This window comes from Lycorma delicatula, chromosome 1 (genome assembly GCF_047948215.1).
Source record: "Lycorma delicatula isolate Av1 chromosome 1, ASM4794821v1, whole genome shotgun sequence".
NCBI classification, from domain to species: domain Eukaryota; kingdom Metazoa; phylum Arthropoda; class Insecta; order Hemiptera; family Fulgoridae; genus Lycorma; species Lycorma delicatula.
The window spans coordinates 70,662,205-70,674,455 of NC_134455.1; the positions used below are offsets into that span (position 1 = coordinate 70,662,205).

Consider the following 12,251-nt stretch of genomic DNA (forward strand, 5'->3'; position numbering starts at 1 on the left):
GAAATTATTCCATACAGAAAAACATTTTAAAAAGTATACTGATTTTTTTTCATGTATAAATGACTGGTTACAAAGAGACAATGATTAAGGTTGTGGTATGATAACTGACGTTAATTTATCAACAAATAACAGAAAAAGGGGGATCAAATAATGAGGTGGGCACAATACTAAAAAAGCTCACAAGTCATGTGGAAGCCAACAGCCCTTTTAGACAAGAGTGTGACTTACTTGGAACAGTGGTTGGAAATCATTTCACCTGAAATATTTTAGACCAAAATGTTTGTAAATCTCACAAAATTAATGCAACAAAAATTTACTCAATATTTCTTTAATAAGTTTAAATATTTAATGTTTTAAAATGTGTTTAGATCAATAAAGTGATGATTAAATACATTATTTTATTTAGTATTTCCCTAAATTTCTGGGTTATCTGTTTTTTTGTTAATCTGGATGACTTCTACTACCAATAAATAAGAATAAATGAGGTTCCACTGTATATATTATTATATTGAAATGTTTTCTGCTTTTTTTTATTATTGATGTAATGACTTATAAAAAAAACTATTTTCTAATTCCCTAGGGAAATGTCATATATAAAATTCTGCAAGATGTATTGAGCATCTCATATTCCGCTCTCTGCATCATTGCTCGGATATATACGATGTAAGTTTCTTATGCAATAATATATGTTATAATAATATATATGTTATAATAATATATATGTAATAATAATTATTATAAGTTGGAGCATGTGTTTTCTATACTATATGGTCAGCTGTATTGCATCACACTGCAGCATAGAGTGTGTGGGGAGAGGGGGGGAGAATGCTGTATATGCATAAGCGCTCTCAAACTCTCTCTCTCTCTCTCTCTCTGTGTGTGTGTGTGTGTGTGTGTGTGTGTGTGTGTGTATATATAAATGTGAGAGAGTGAGGGGCAGAACACTGTATATGTATAAGCTGTGTATAAGAGTTAGAGAAAGAGAGAGAGAGAGAGAGAGAGAGAGAGAGAGAGAGAGAGAGAGAGAGAATAGTGGGGGAATCAGCTTGCATGTGAAGCTTTTTCGTGATGCTCATTTTTTCTCAGTTGACTCGCTATCGTGAAACCTACGTTAAAAAGCTTTGCTTAAAAAATGTTCAGTGAATAGGTACTTTGTATAATTAAACAAATTAGTGGTTGCAAAGATATTAACAATAAAAATTTTACATGGCCACCATTCTGAAATTGAGTGAGGGATCAGGCTCATTTTTATACAAGTAAATCTCTGGCTATACAAGCAGTATAATGAAATTTCAACTCAATATGATTATCCATTCTTGAGAAATAAAGTTTTATGTAAAAATACAAAATGGCAGATAGATAGTAAACTATGCATTTCTGGAGATATCTTAAACACATTCTCTGTTTATTTTGATGTTGGGGACCACCCACTGAACTATTGAAATGGTTTTTATAAACATTCTACATGCACACGTGTGCACGCACACACACACACACACACACACACACACACACACACACAGAGAGAGAGAGAGAGAGAGAGAGAGAGAGAGGGGGGGGGGGAGAGGAGAGGGAGAGGAGAGGGAGAGGAGAGGGAGAGGAGAGGGAGAGGATAGGGAGATGAGAGGGAGAGGGAGAGGGAGAGGGAGAGGAGAGAGAGAGGAGAGAGAGAGAGAGAGAGAGAGAGAGAGTGTCTCATAAAGAAATAAGAATTCATTTCAGGACATGTTCTACAAGTGAAAATGATTTGTTTTGAAATTGTAGCTCATGAAAAATTTCACCCTGATTTCTGCTGGAAGGGTAAAATTAAGCTGATACTAAAATTCTTGGAATTTAAATTGAGGGGTAAATTTCATGGTTGCATATGTTTGACCTGAAGAATTAAAGAAAAAAGGTACTATCTTTTTACAAAAATTAGAATCTAGAAAAATTACTTCTTTTGTATAATTAGTAAACCCCTTAATTTGGGAAAATTACTCTGTTGTTTTCAATAAGACAAAGATAATTCAGTCTGATTTCAAAATTTTCTGTTAGCTTCATAAAAAATATAATAATTTTAACAGCATTACCTGAATAAATTTTTCTGAACTTGTTTCTGTAAAATACAAGAGCAGGAAGTGAAGGCAAGTCATATTCTTTGTCAATTCCTTCATCTGATGTTTTAACAAAATCAATATCCTTTTCTTCACATTCATCATCAATATTTTCCAATTCACTGATTATTTTTTGACTTTTCTTGTCCCCTTCTTTATCTGAAAAGAAAGATCTTACTAAATTAAGAGGGTATAATTAAAGGATAAAATTAAATTAATTAATGTGATTTTAAACAAAATCAGAAAAAAATTCAGCCCATCCTGGAGATAGTTTTTCATAGTAATTTTTTTTTACAAATGCCAATTATACATTACATCCGATTTCAAATGATTAATTTTAAATAGTTAATCTACTTATAGAAGAACCAAATTGAGATGGAGTAATTAATATAATTAATTCTCCATCCAAATTATTGGTTAGAGAATCAGTATATTACAACAATTGTTATTTGATTGACACAAAAAGTACTTTTTTGCACTCAGGCTGCACTTATCCATCAAGTTCAAAACTCAAGTTAACAATATGATAAAATGATTTAATTAACTCTCACAAATATATATTTAGATAGCTGAAATCCGAGCAAAATCTTACACTAGCCATAACTCGCAAACAAAGCATTTTAGAACATATATTTATATGAACTTTTTCCATTATTTTTATGAGTAGAATAGGTTATGAAAATCCTGGGAGAACTTCATGCTTATATAGTAAAGCATGAACACACAAAAGCATACACACACAAAAAATTTTGTTGAAAAATGTAATAAATGTATTCTTAAAGAAAACCAAATAAATAAAATAAAATTAAGTATATAATATAAATATTTTAAATCATTTTAACACACTGGTTATGGTACCCATTACATGTGTCTTCTATGAACATTTACGATGAACCATTCTATTCTCTTTTTTGAATTCCTCTCGATTTCCCTTCTGTGTGGCAGGTATATTTTTCATTTATCCTCCTAATTTATTTTTTATGTCATGTTGAATAACCCTAATTCTAATGTCAGAAGAACTAAATCTGTACCAGACATGGATGACCAGAACCGCATCCTTTAATTATAAAATTCATGATAATTCTATAAATGTCTGACAGATAGCTTAGAAGAGGCGAAAACATACAAGACATGGGTGTCATGCAAAAACCAGTGGATTGTAAATACTGGACAGTGGGGACTTGTAATGCACAAAAATTATAAGCAAAGTGTTGAATTAAATGTGTTAAACTAAGTTTTCTGAGAATAAAACTAAATGCTTTGAAACAATAGCTCAGATTTCAAGTTTTATTAAATAAAATCATTAAAAACTAACAATTAAATGCATATTAATTACATACTTACAGAAAAAGACAACAACATTCTCATTCTCAGAAAGAATTTTTTCTAACATGCGGGTATTTACTTCCTCAATGCGTCCAGGAATTTCCATTGTATCATCATCAGTCAACCATGATAACACTTCATCTTCATCTTCAATATCACCTGTAAATTTATTTCACAGTTATACTTTTCTTAATGAATAAAGGAAAACTGTTGTAAATATTTTAAATTTATAAAATCTACCCCTAAAAATAACCCTTACACACTTTCAAAATTGTGCTAATATTTTAGTATTAGTCTCTCCTCTTATCATCTAATGTGTTAATTAATTTCTTTAACTATAATCCATTTACACATTTAATTAAATTATCTAATAAAGATAAACTTTTTAACTGGCAAATTCTTTAAAAAATAAACATAATTTACAAGAATTTTCCATGGGCTTTCAAAATGCATCTTAATCATGTTTTAATAAAATACTCACTTTATGCATTATTTAAAATAAGTATAATTGCTATACTTTAATATACAGAATGCAATAAATCTTCTAGCTTTTTGGATTCTTGAACAGCATAAAATTTCATTTGACTTTAAACTCTTAACTTAAAATTTCATTTAAGAAAAATAAACAATACTTGATGTCACTTTGTTCTATTTGTATATAATACAAATTTTAATACAGTTGCATTGCAAGTGAACTGCTGATAAAATTAAGTTTACATAAAATTATTTCAGAAAGTAAGTAACTATACCGACTCAAAAATTCATAATCAGCGTTTTTACATACGCTGATAGTAAACTGATGATAGTAAACTGAAAGTAACATTACTGGGTTGCAAGGGGATATCGCATAGAAAGAATAAATTGAACATTGACTGATATAAAAGTCCATCAATCAGTAAAATAAACTAACTAAAAAATCATAAAATTCTAAAAACAATAACTAGAACAAACATAACTACAGCAATTCAGAAAATTCTCGACCTGACACAAAGATAAAGCAAGTATGACCAAGACTATGATAATTGTCAAGAATGATCCTTTAGGTGGTGTGATGAGACGTTTCAGACACATACGTTAAGGTGCTTGTATGAGGCAATCGAATAAAGCAAACATGTTTTGACATTTTCCGAAAAATTGACAAGATGAGAATGAAGTATGAGCTGTTATAAAGTACTTTTTTTTAAATATTTAACGTCGACGATGTACAAAAAGAGTAGGTTTCACTTTAAAGGATTCTTCTTCTTCATCTTTAACTGTAAAAAAGTAAGCTGCTGGATTTAAACATGGTCGCACATCCATTCAAGATGATGAACGTTTAGGATGCCCAAAAATCATTATGACTGATGAAATCATCCCAAAAATTCACAATAATGTATTAAATGATCACTGACTGGAAGTATGCAAGCTCACAGACATTGCAAACCTTTTGACAGACCATATCCGACACGATGTTTTGGCTATGAAAAAGTTTTCTGCTCAATGGATGCCGTGTTTGTTAACAGTTCACTAAAAATGCATTCAACTGAACACTTCTCAAGGATATTTTGACTTGTTTAAACTTGATTCCTCTTATTTGTTTGACGTTTTGTAACAGTAGATGAAACATGGATCAAAAAATTCTCTTTTATCATGATAATTTGTCTGCTCAAATATCTCGGATTATTGCAGCAAATGACCTACACTTCAGTGATTCCACATTTGCTGCATTTGGCTACCAGCAATACTTCATCTTCCCAAATGTGAAGAAATAGCTCGCTGGATGAAGATTCACTTCAAATGTTAGGGGTCAAATATGAGAAGACTTATTTTGCAGAGTAGGACAAGTCACATTTTATTGACGTTATTAAGTTAATGGAAAATTGTTCCTCTAAATGTATCAAATTGCAAGGTAACTACAATGAAAAATAAAGATAAAATTCTGAAAAATCTTGTTTTCTTTATTAAGCTGAGAACTTTCCAATTGGCTTTCGTATGTGCATCGATATCCACATACAAAACGCATTTAAAAAAATAATAGATATATACAGTAGCCAATTAAGCCTCTACCGGGCTCGACAAAATTTAAATTCGGGGCCCCATTTTTATAAGTTGTGGACATCTTTAGAGAAAAACTGAAGGGTATTAGAGAAATTCCCTTTTCGGCATCAGAAAAATATAAACCGACCACCCTCTTCATATTTCATTTGCTTTGAAAAAAAAAAAAAATTATTAGGTTTAAAAAAGATAATACCTTTAATATAATAATTTTGAAGGTATTACTCATTGTTTATCTTTAAAAAAAATACACAATGTTAACCTCCAAGGGGGAAGGTTAATTTCCAAGTGGATAAAATACAAGGAGGCCATGGCTGCCATGGTTAAGATCCACCAGTGGTACTGATCCAATTTTATTACTTTCTTAATTATTATGATATTTATTTGTATTATTTCAAAATAATAACATAATATTTTAAATTATTAAAGATAAAATAAATTTTTTTTAAATTTATCATTATTTTTACTTTTTCCTGTACTCAAGCCCTCTGAATTACGGGCTCTAGATATTTGTCTTATTTTTCTATTGGTTAATGCAGTACATATATGTATAAAATACAATTACACAGATAGAAATGTATACATAAATATATTTCAAGCACTTGGACTGGAAGTGTAAGATGCTCCCAGAAAATAATTAATTGACAGTTAATTAAAATTCATACAAAAGAGTAATAAATTTAAAGTCTGAAAAATTTTTCAATTTTGGTCAATCATCAATTAAAATACCATTTCCACATGCTAGATTACCGACAACATTATTAAAATGTGCAAATCCACCTTACCAGCAATTACTTTTAACTTCTCAAGATCTTTCAGTTCTTACACCATCATCGGGAGATTGAAACATCATTCTTGATATTAATCTCCTGACAATTGTCTATGAACTGGAAGATCTTGAGAAGTCAAAATTAACTGCTGGTAAGGTGGATTTGCACTTTTTAATAATTTATTAATATATCAGTGGTAACCATATTTGAGAAATTGACCGACAAAATTATTTCAAAGCTGTTTAATCTTATAACAAAAGTAATAAAAAGTAATGCAAATAAATCAGTTTATAAGGAATTAAAAAAAAAAAATTGAAAGTTTTCCTCAGGAAATGATGACCTGTAAATAAAACTTTTGAATAATATTTATGATTTAAATTTAAACATTTGGTTTAAAAACTAACAAAATAAATCATTTCCTAGTTATGGCTCTGCATTTATCTATCTATCATAATTTTATTAGCTTTAACCATCTCTGGGTTGATGATGGACAAAATCACATGCATTTGATGCAATGCATGTGATGCAATCACATTTATTTTTAGAAACGTAAAGTGGATATTTCTAAAAATTTAATTCAGCAAATACTGTTTATTACTTTTAATATTTTTCTGAACTGTTTTGTATCAATAAATGTAAGCTGAAGTGTGGGTTTTTTATTTTTTTTTTTTACCATTTATATGTCACTTTGTTGTAGAAATGAATACTACATTGTTAACCAAGACTATTTCTACCCTACCGGGGAAAAACTTCTTTTAGCAAAATCCTTACATGTGTTCAAAATATTCTTATGATCGTTATTGAATTCCTATCATTAATAAACACAGTCAATAACAAAATATTGTATTACCAAACTTACAAAACAAAAACATTATATTTTTAAAAAATGAATAACAATAAAAAAAACAAATTATTGAAAAATAAAACTATTAAAATATAACTCAAAAAATTAAACTTAATAAAAAAACAATATAATTTTATACATAATTCATAAATTATTAATTAGATTTTCAATAAAAAGTTATGAAGATTTAAATCTCAGAACCTGCAGTATCAAAAATTGGCTGTCAAATAGCTGACTGTGATGATTTTGACAATAGACCAACCCGATGGATTTTCATTTCATAGAGGAACTATTTAGATTACAGATGAAAATCAATCCAACAATTTTGGCTACAAGAGCAGATTTATGTCATGATATATTATTTATATGGCTTACCAACAGAATTAATTGTAAAACTTTTTTCAGTATTTCAGTTACTCTAAACCTGTTTTTAGAATAATAGAAAATTTTGCATGAAAATGTAAAAAGGTACATAAATAAAACCAAAAAAAAAATGTAATTTTGATTGGTTTTTATTATTACATGACTGCTCAAAAAGGAGTAAAATGTATTTAGGGTGTATGTATGTATGTTTGTTCTTTCGTAGCAGCTCAAGAACTGAACCGATTTAGTTGTATGACACTGCATTGTAATCCTTATGTTACCAGGAGTGTCATAGGCTATATATATAAAATATATATTTGATATAGAAAAGATTTAGATATAGAAAAAATAAATTAAATATAGATAAAAATTAAATAAATTGCATTAGTAATTATCCTATATTAAAGAGCAATAATTTTCAACAATTTTTTTTTTCGTAGTCATGTTTTTTTAATTTTTAATATTTATCTCTTGTTTCATGACTGCCCAAAAAGGAATGTAATATATTTAGGGTGTATGTATGTCTGTTCCACCATAGTGGCTCAATGGCTTAACCGATTTAGTTGTATGACCCTCACGTTTGAATCCTTACGTTACCGGAAGTGTCATAGGCTATGTAAATATGTATATAAATTACCTGCAGAACCTGGTACCTGGAGAATAAGACATATTCCTGTAATTGTGCTCCTGGATGTCCGCAATACCTTTAACTCCCTCAACTGGAGCTCCATCTTCTGCACATCGAGGGAGTGGGGTGTTAGTAGATACTTGAGAATAGTAATTGAGGACTAACTCAGTGAGTGGAGGTTAATATACGGGCTTGGCTCTACGAACTTGCGGTATCAAGCATTGTGTGGGGTGACCCAGGGCTCTGTTTTGGGGCCCCTATTATGGAACATCATCTATGATGGGTTCTTCGTCTTTGTTATCTGGCAGGAGTCGTTCCAGTGGCTTACACGGATGACCTGGCATTGGTGGTGGTAGCAAAAACTGAGGAATAGGTGACTCAGGCGGTGAACGCTGCCATTGCCAAGATCAGTGAATGGATGGAGGGGGCTGGGCTCTGGCTGTCACATGAGAAGTCATTGTTTGTCCCTATGGTTTGTTGGGGCCCTTCCCAATAACAATTTATGGGGTAGCAGTCCAATCCCAAGACTCCCTAGTATATCGAGATAAGGTTAGGTAGTAAACTATCGTTTACAAATCATGTACAGGAAACATGTGAAAAGGCCGATAGTACCACCAAGAACCTTATTAAACTGATATCAAATGTTGGAGAACCTTGAACGAGCAAGAAGAGGCTCTACGCCCCGGTGGCCAACTTGGTTTTGCTTTATGATGCACTGGTTTGGGCAAGAGCAGGGTAGGTAGAAAAGGCGCTTGGAAAGTATTTAGTATCGAATGGCACTAAGGGTAGCATCAGCATATGCCTTTGTGTCTACAGAGACAGTGCTGGTGATTACAGGCATGCTGCCAATGCAACAGTTAAAGGCTAGTACGATGAGTTATCAGGGGATGTCTAAGGAGGAGATGAGAGCCGTTGTCGGCAGAGACTGGCAGGCCAGGTGGGATGCATCCACTACAGGGAGATAGATGCATCACTTGATTCCATGTATAGAGACATGGGCCGGTAGGGATTTTGGTGAGCAGGGTTTCTTGCTCAACCAATTTCTGACTGGACATGGGGCCTTCCACTCCTATTTGCATGGAAGGAGAAGAGTGGAGGATCCTCTGTACCCATACTGCCAGAAACTTGACACACCTAAACATGTCATTTTTTAGTGCTTGTGGTGTGAGGAGGAATGTTGCTGCGCATTGCAGTCATGGGGCAGATTATGCTAAATGACATAATAGACACCATGTTGAAAAGCCAGTACCACTTTGAAACAGTCACAGGATTCGTGGCAGAGGTACTGCAAACCAAAGTCCGGAAAGAGAGGAACTGATGGATGCTTCCAGATGGATCTTCTAGAGAGTACAACGATACAGAGTTCTCAGACTGAGGCAGAAGAATATGAACATAGGGTTGGTGGGTGAAAGACAACTCTCTGCAGAGCCGTTGTTCATCTGCACTTGCGTGGATGGGTGACAGTGATGAAGCATGGAGACTCTGGATCCCTCTGGTCCAAAGGCACCTCCCGGGGATGTACAATGCTTAATTGTGAACCCGACCCAGGAGGGGAGGATCGGTGAGATATGAGATTTGGTCGGTAGAGTGCAGAAACACATACGCTTTCTCAATAACATCTAGTGGAACCTGTTAGCAAGTCTAACACTCCGCCTGTAAATGGGGTTTCTCAGACTCATCGGAAAAAAGGTAGCTTTTTTAATATTTATACTTGTTTTAATATTCCACAATAACATATTCTGTTATTTATAGAAATTTTATCTGTAATTTTATGTATTTGATACAAATTCAGTTGAAAAATATGTAAAAACATTTTTTTATTGGTTATTTCACTTTTATTATTAAAAAAAAAAAAGAACAAAAAACTCTTCTGTTTACATTTATTAATACAAAAAAAGTTCAGAAAAACAATTACAGTAATAATATTTTCTATGTTAAATTTTCAGAAATATCCACTTTATATTCTTTCTAAATATGAATGCATGTGGTTTTGCCCATCATCAGCACAGAGAGGATTAAAAATAATGAAATTTTGATAGAAATGATAGATAAATAAATGCAGAGTTATTACTAGGAAATGATTTATTTTTGTCAGTTTTTAAACCTAATGTTGTTTAAATTTCAACCATAAATACTATTTCACAATTTTTATTTATAAGGCCATCTTTCCCTATAAGGAAAATCTCCAAATTTAATATCTTTTTTTTTTAATTCTGTACAAACGATTTATTTGCACTCAATTTTTGCTACTCTTGTGTTTGGTGGTTATAACCGCCTAATATATTTTACATGCATTATACAATTAAGTTGGGAAGGCTGTTGCATTCACTGTTTCAAAATCTTATAGACTGTGGAATGTACACAAAATGATTAAAAAAGTGTTTGATTAATAAGCAGATGATAGTACAAACTGAATGGTAAAATGCAAATACAAACAATTTTTTAACAATCAGAATCATATAAACTTTCCAAATTCACTGACCAACCTTTATACATAAGAGGTTCTTTATTTCTGAAGAGTACTAAAGATGGGAATGATTTGATGCCATGTTTTTTAGCTAGTGCAGTATCTTCTGTAGTTACAAAAACCATACCGTTCTCATCTAATTCATCATCAATATTTTCTAACTCATCCAAAATAGAATCACATTTTTGTCCTTCTTCACACCGACCACCTACAAAAAAAAAGAAAAATGATTTCACATACTAATTCATTATTGTTTAAAATGATCTTCCATGTAGAAAATTTTTGTAAGCATATATTTTCATCTATTTAAAAATATTTTTAAACGGTCAATTGAATCCATAATAGTTAATGTAAATTATTAGTTAATGTAAATATCTCGATGTAACTATACCGATGTAATAGAGGCTTCTAAAGGTTTGATAAGCCAAAAATTTGAAGTGTGTAGTTAGTAAATTATTAACATATTACTAACTTATTATTTTAAATATTACCACCTTCAAAGGTATTTACCATTTTGAATACCATTTTACTTATATGTACTGTTTAAAAATATAAAATTAAAAAAAAAATGCTACAAAAAGAAAATTTTCACTAATAATATTCAGTCATCTAATAATATTGACCATCTCCCAGTGAAATTCTCTGAGCAAAGACTATCTTGTCATGAGGTTGAATAGTTCTGAAGAGAAATTTAAATCATTGCTGAAACATTACAGCTGGAAAGATGTATTGATAGCTTTTACTCTGTAATTCATCAATATTTAAATAGATCATTGATTCTCAAACGTTTTCGCTCACCACCCACATTGAGAATCAAACATTTTCTAGCGCCCTCAACATTTTTACACTTACCATCTGTTAAAAATAATAATTGCAATTGCTGTTTTTAAGATGCACTCTTAAAAATTGCAATTGTAATTATTGTCTTTAAATGTGGCATATCCTTTTTCTGAGTTGAAACTTACATTTTACTTTGAAAAATATCAGGAAAACATAATTTTTGTCTTTTTTTTAATCAGCCATCGCCTTCCTAGACCACCTGAATGCCCTCACTTTTCTTTGGGCCTTCTACTGCCCCCTCCTGAAAGCCACCAGCACTACAAGGGGGTGTTATTGCCCACTTTGAGAATGAATGAAATAGATGGTTTAAATATAATTCATAACATACTAGTTCAGTCACAAGTTACAAACCTAAAGTAATAGTACATTTTGCATCACAATCATCCTCATAATGTTCCATTATTTTATCAGAGTGTATAATTGTTATTGAAAAACATTTTATCAGTATATTATTATATTTTATATTTATATTATATTATTATATTTGTTATTATCAATAAAGATTGATAATATTATGAATATAAAAATATATTTTATAAAATATAAAAAGAGAACTTCTTGTTATTTTCACTTTTTAAGAACTTAGAGAATAAAATAGTTACAGTAAATGAATAGTATATAAGCTTACTGAAATATACAACAACATATTCATGTTCATTAATAAGTTCTTTTAAAATTTCATCCGTGACTTCTTCTATTGTAGCAGAATTTTTCTGTTCAAGTAACCATTCCAATACTTCCTCTTCATTCAACAGTTCACCTACAAAAATAAGCAAATATTAAAATAATATAATATTATTATTATTATAACCCATACCCAATAATATGAGCAGGGTTTCTGCCCCCATCTGGCACATCCCCAGGTGATAGATAGGGGGATGATCGG

At 31.2% G+C, this 12,251-nt stretch overlaps 1 protein-coding gene across 10 annotated transcripts in view; it reads right to left on the reverse strand.

Moving 5' to 3' along the window:
* The window catches only part of hlk (hulk), a 309,501-nt gene that overhangs the window by 145,758 nt on the left and 151,492 nt on the right, over positions 1 to 12,251 (reverse strand). For all 10 annotated transcript variants that reach the window (XM_075356311.1, XM_075356337.1, XM_075356327.1 and 7 more), the window contains 4 exons: positions 11,994 to 12,125; positions 10,545 to 10,733; positions 3,438 to 3,578; positions 2,070 to 2,252 (listed from right to left, as the gene is read on the reverse strand). In XM_075356311.1, coding sequence (XP_075212426.1) covers positions 2,070 to 2,252; positions 3,438 to 3,578; positions 10,545 to 10,733; positions 11,994 to 12,125 — 645 coding nt within the window. The remainder of the gene's footprint in view (positions 1 to 2,069; positions 2,253 to 3,437; positions 3,579 to 10,544; positions 10,734 to 11,993; positions 12,126 to 12,251) is intronic.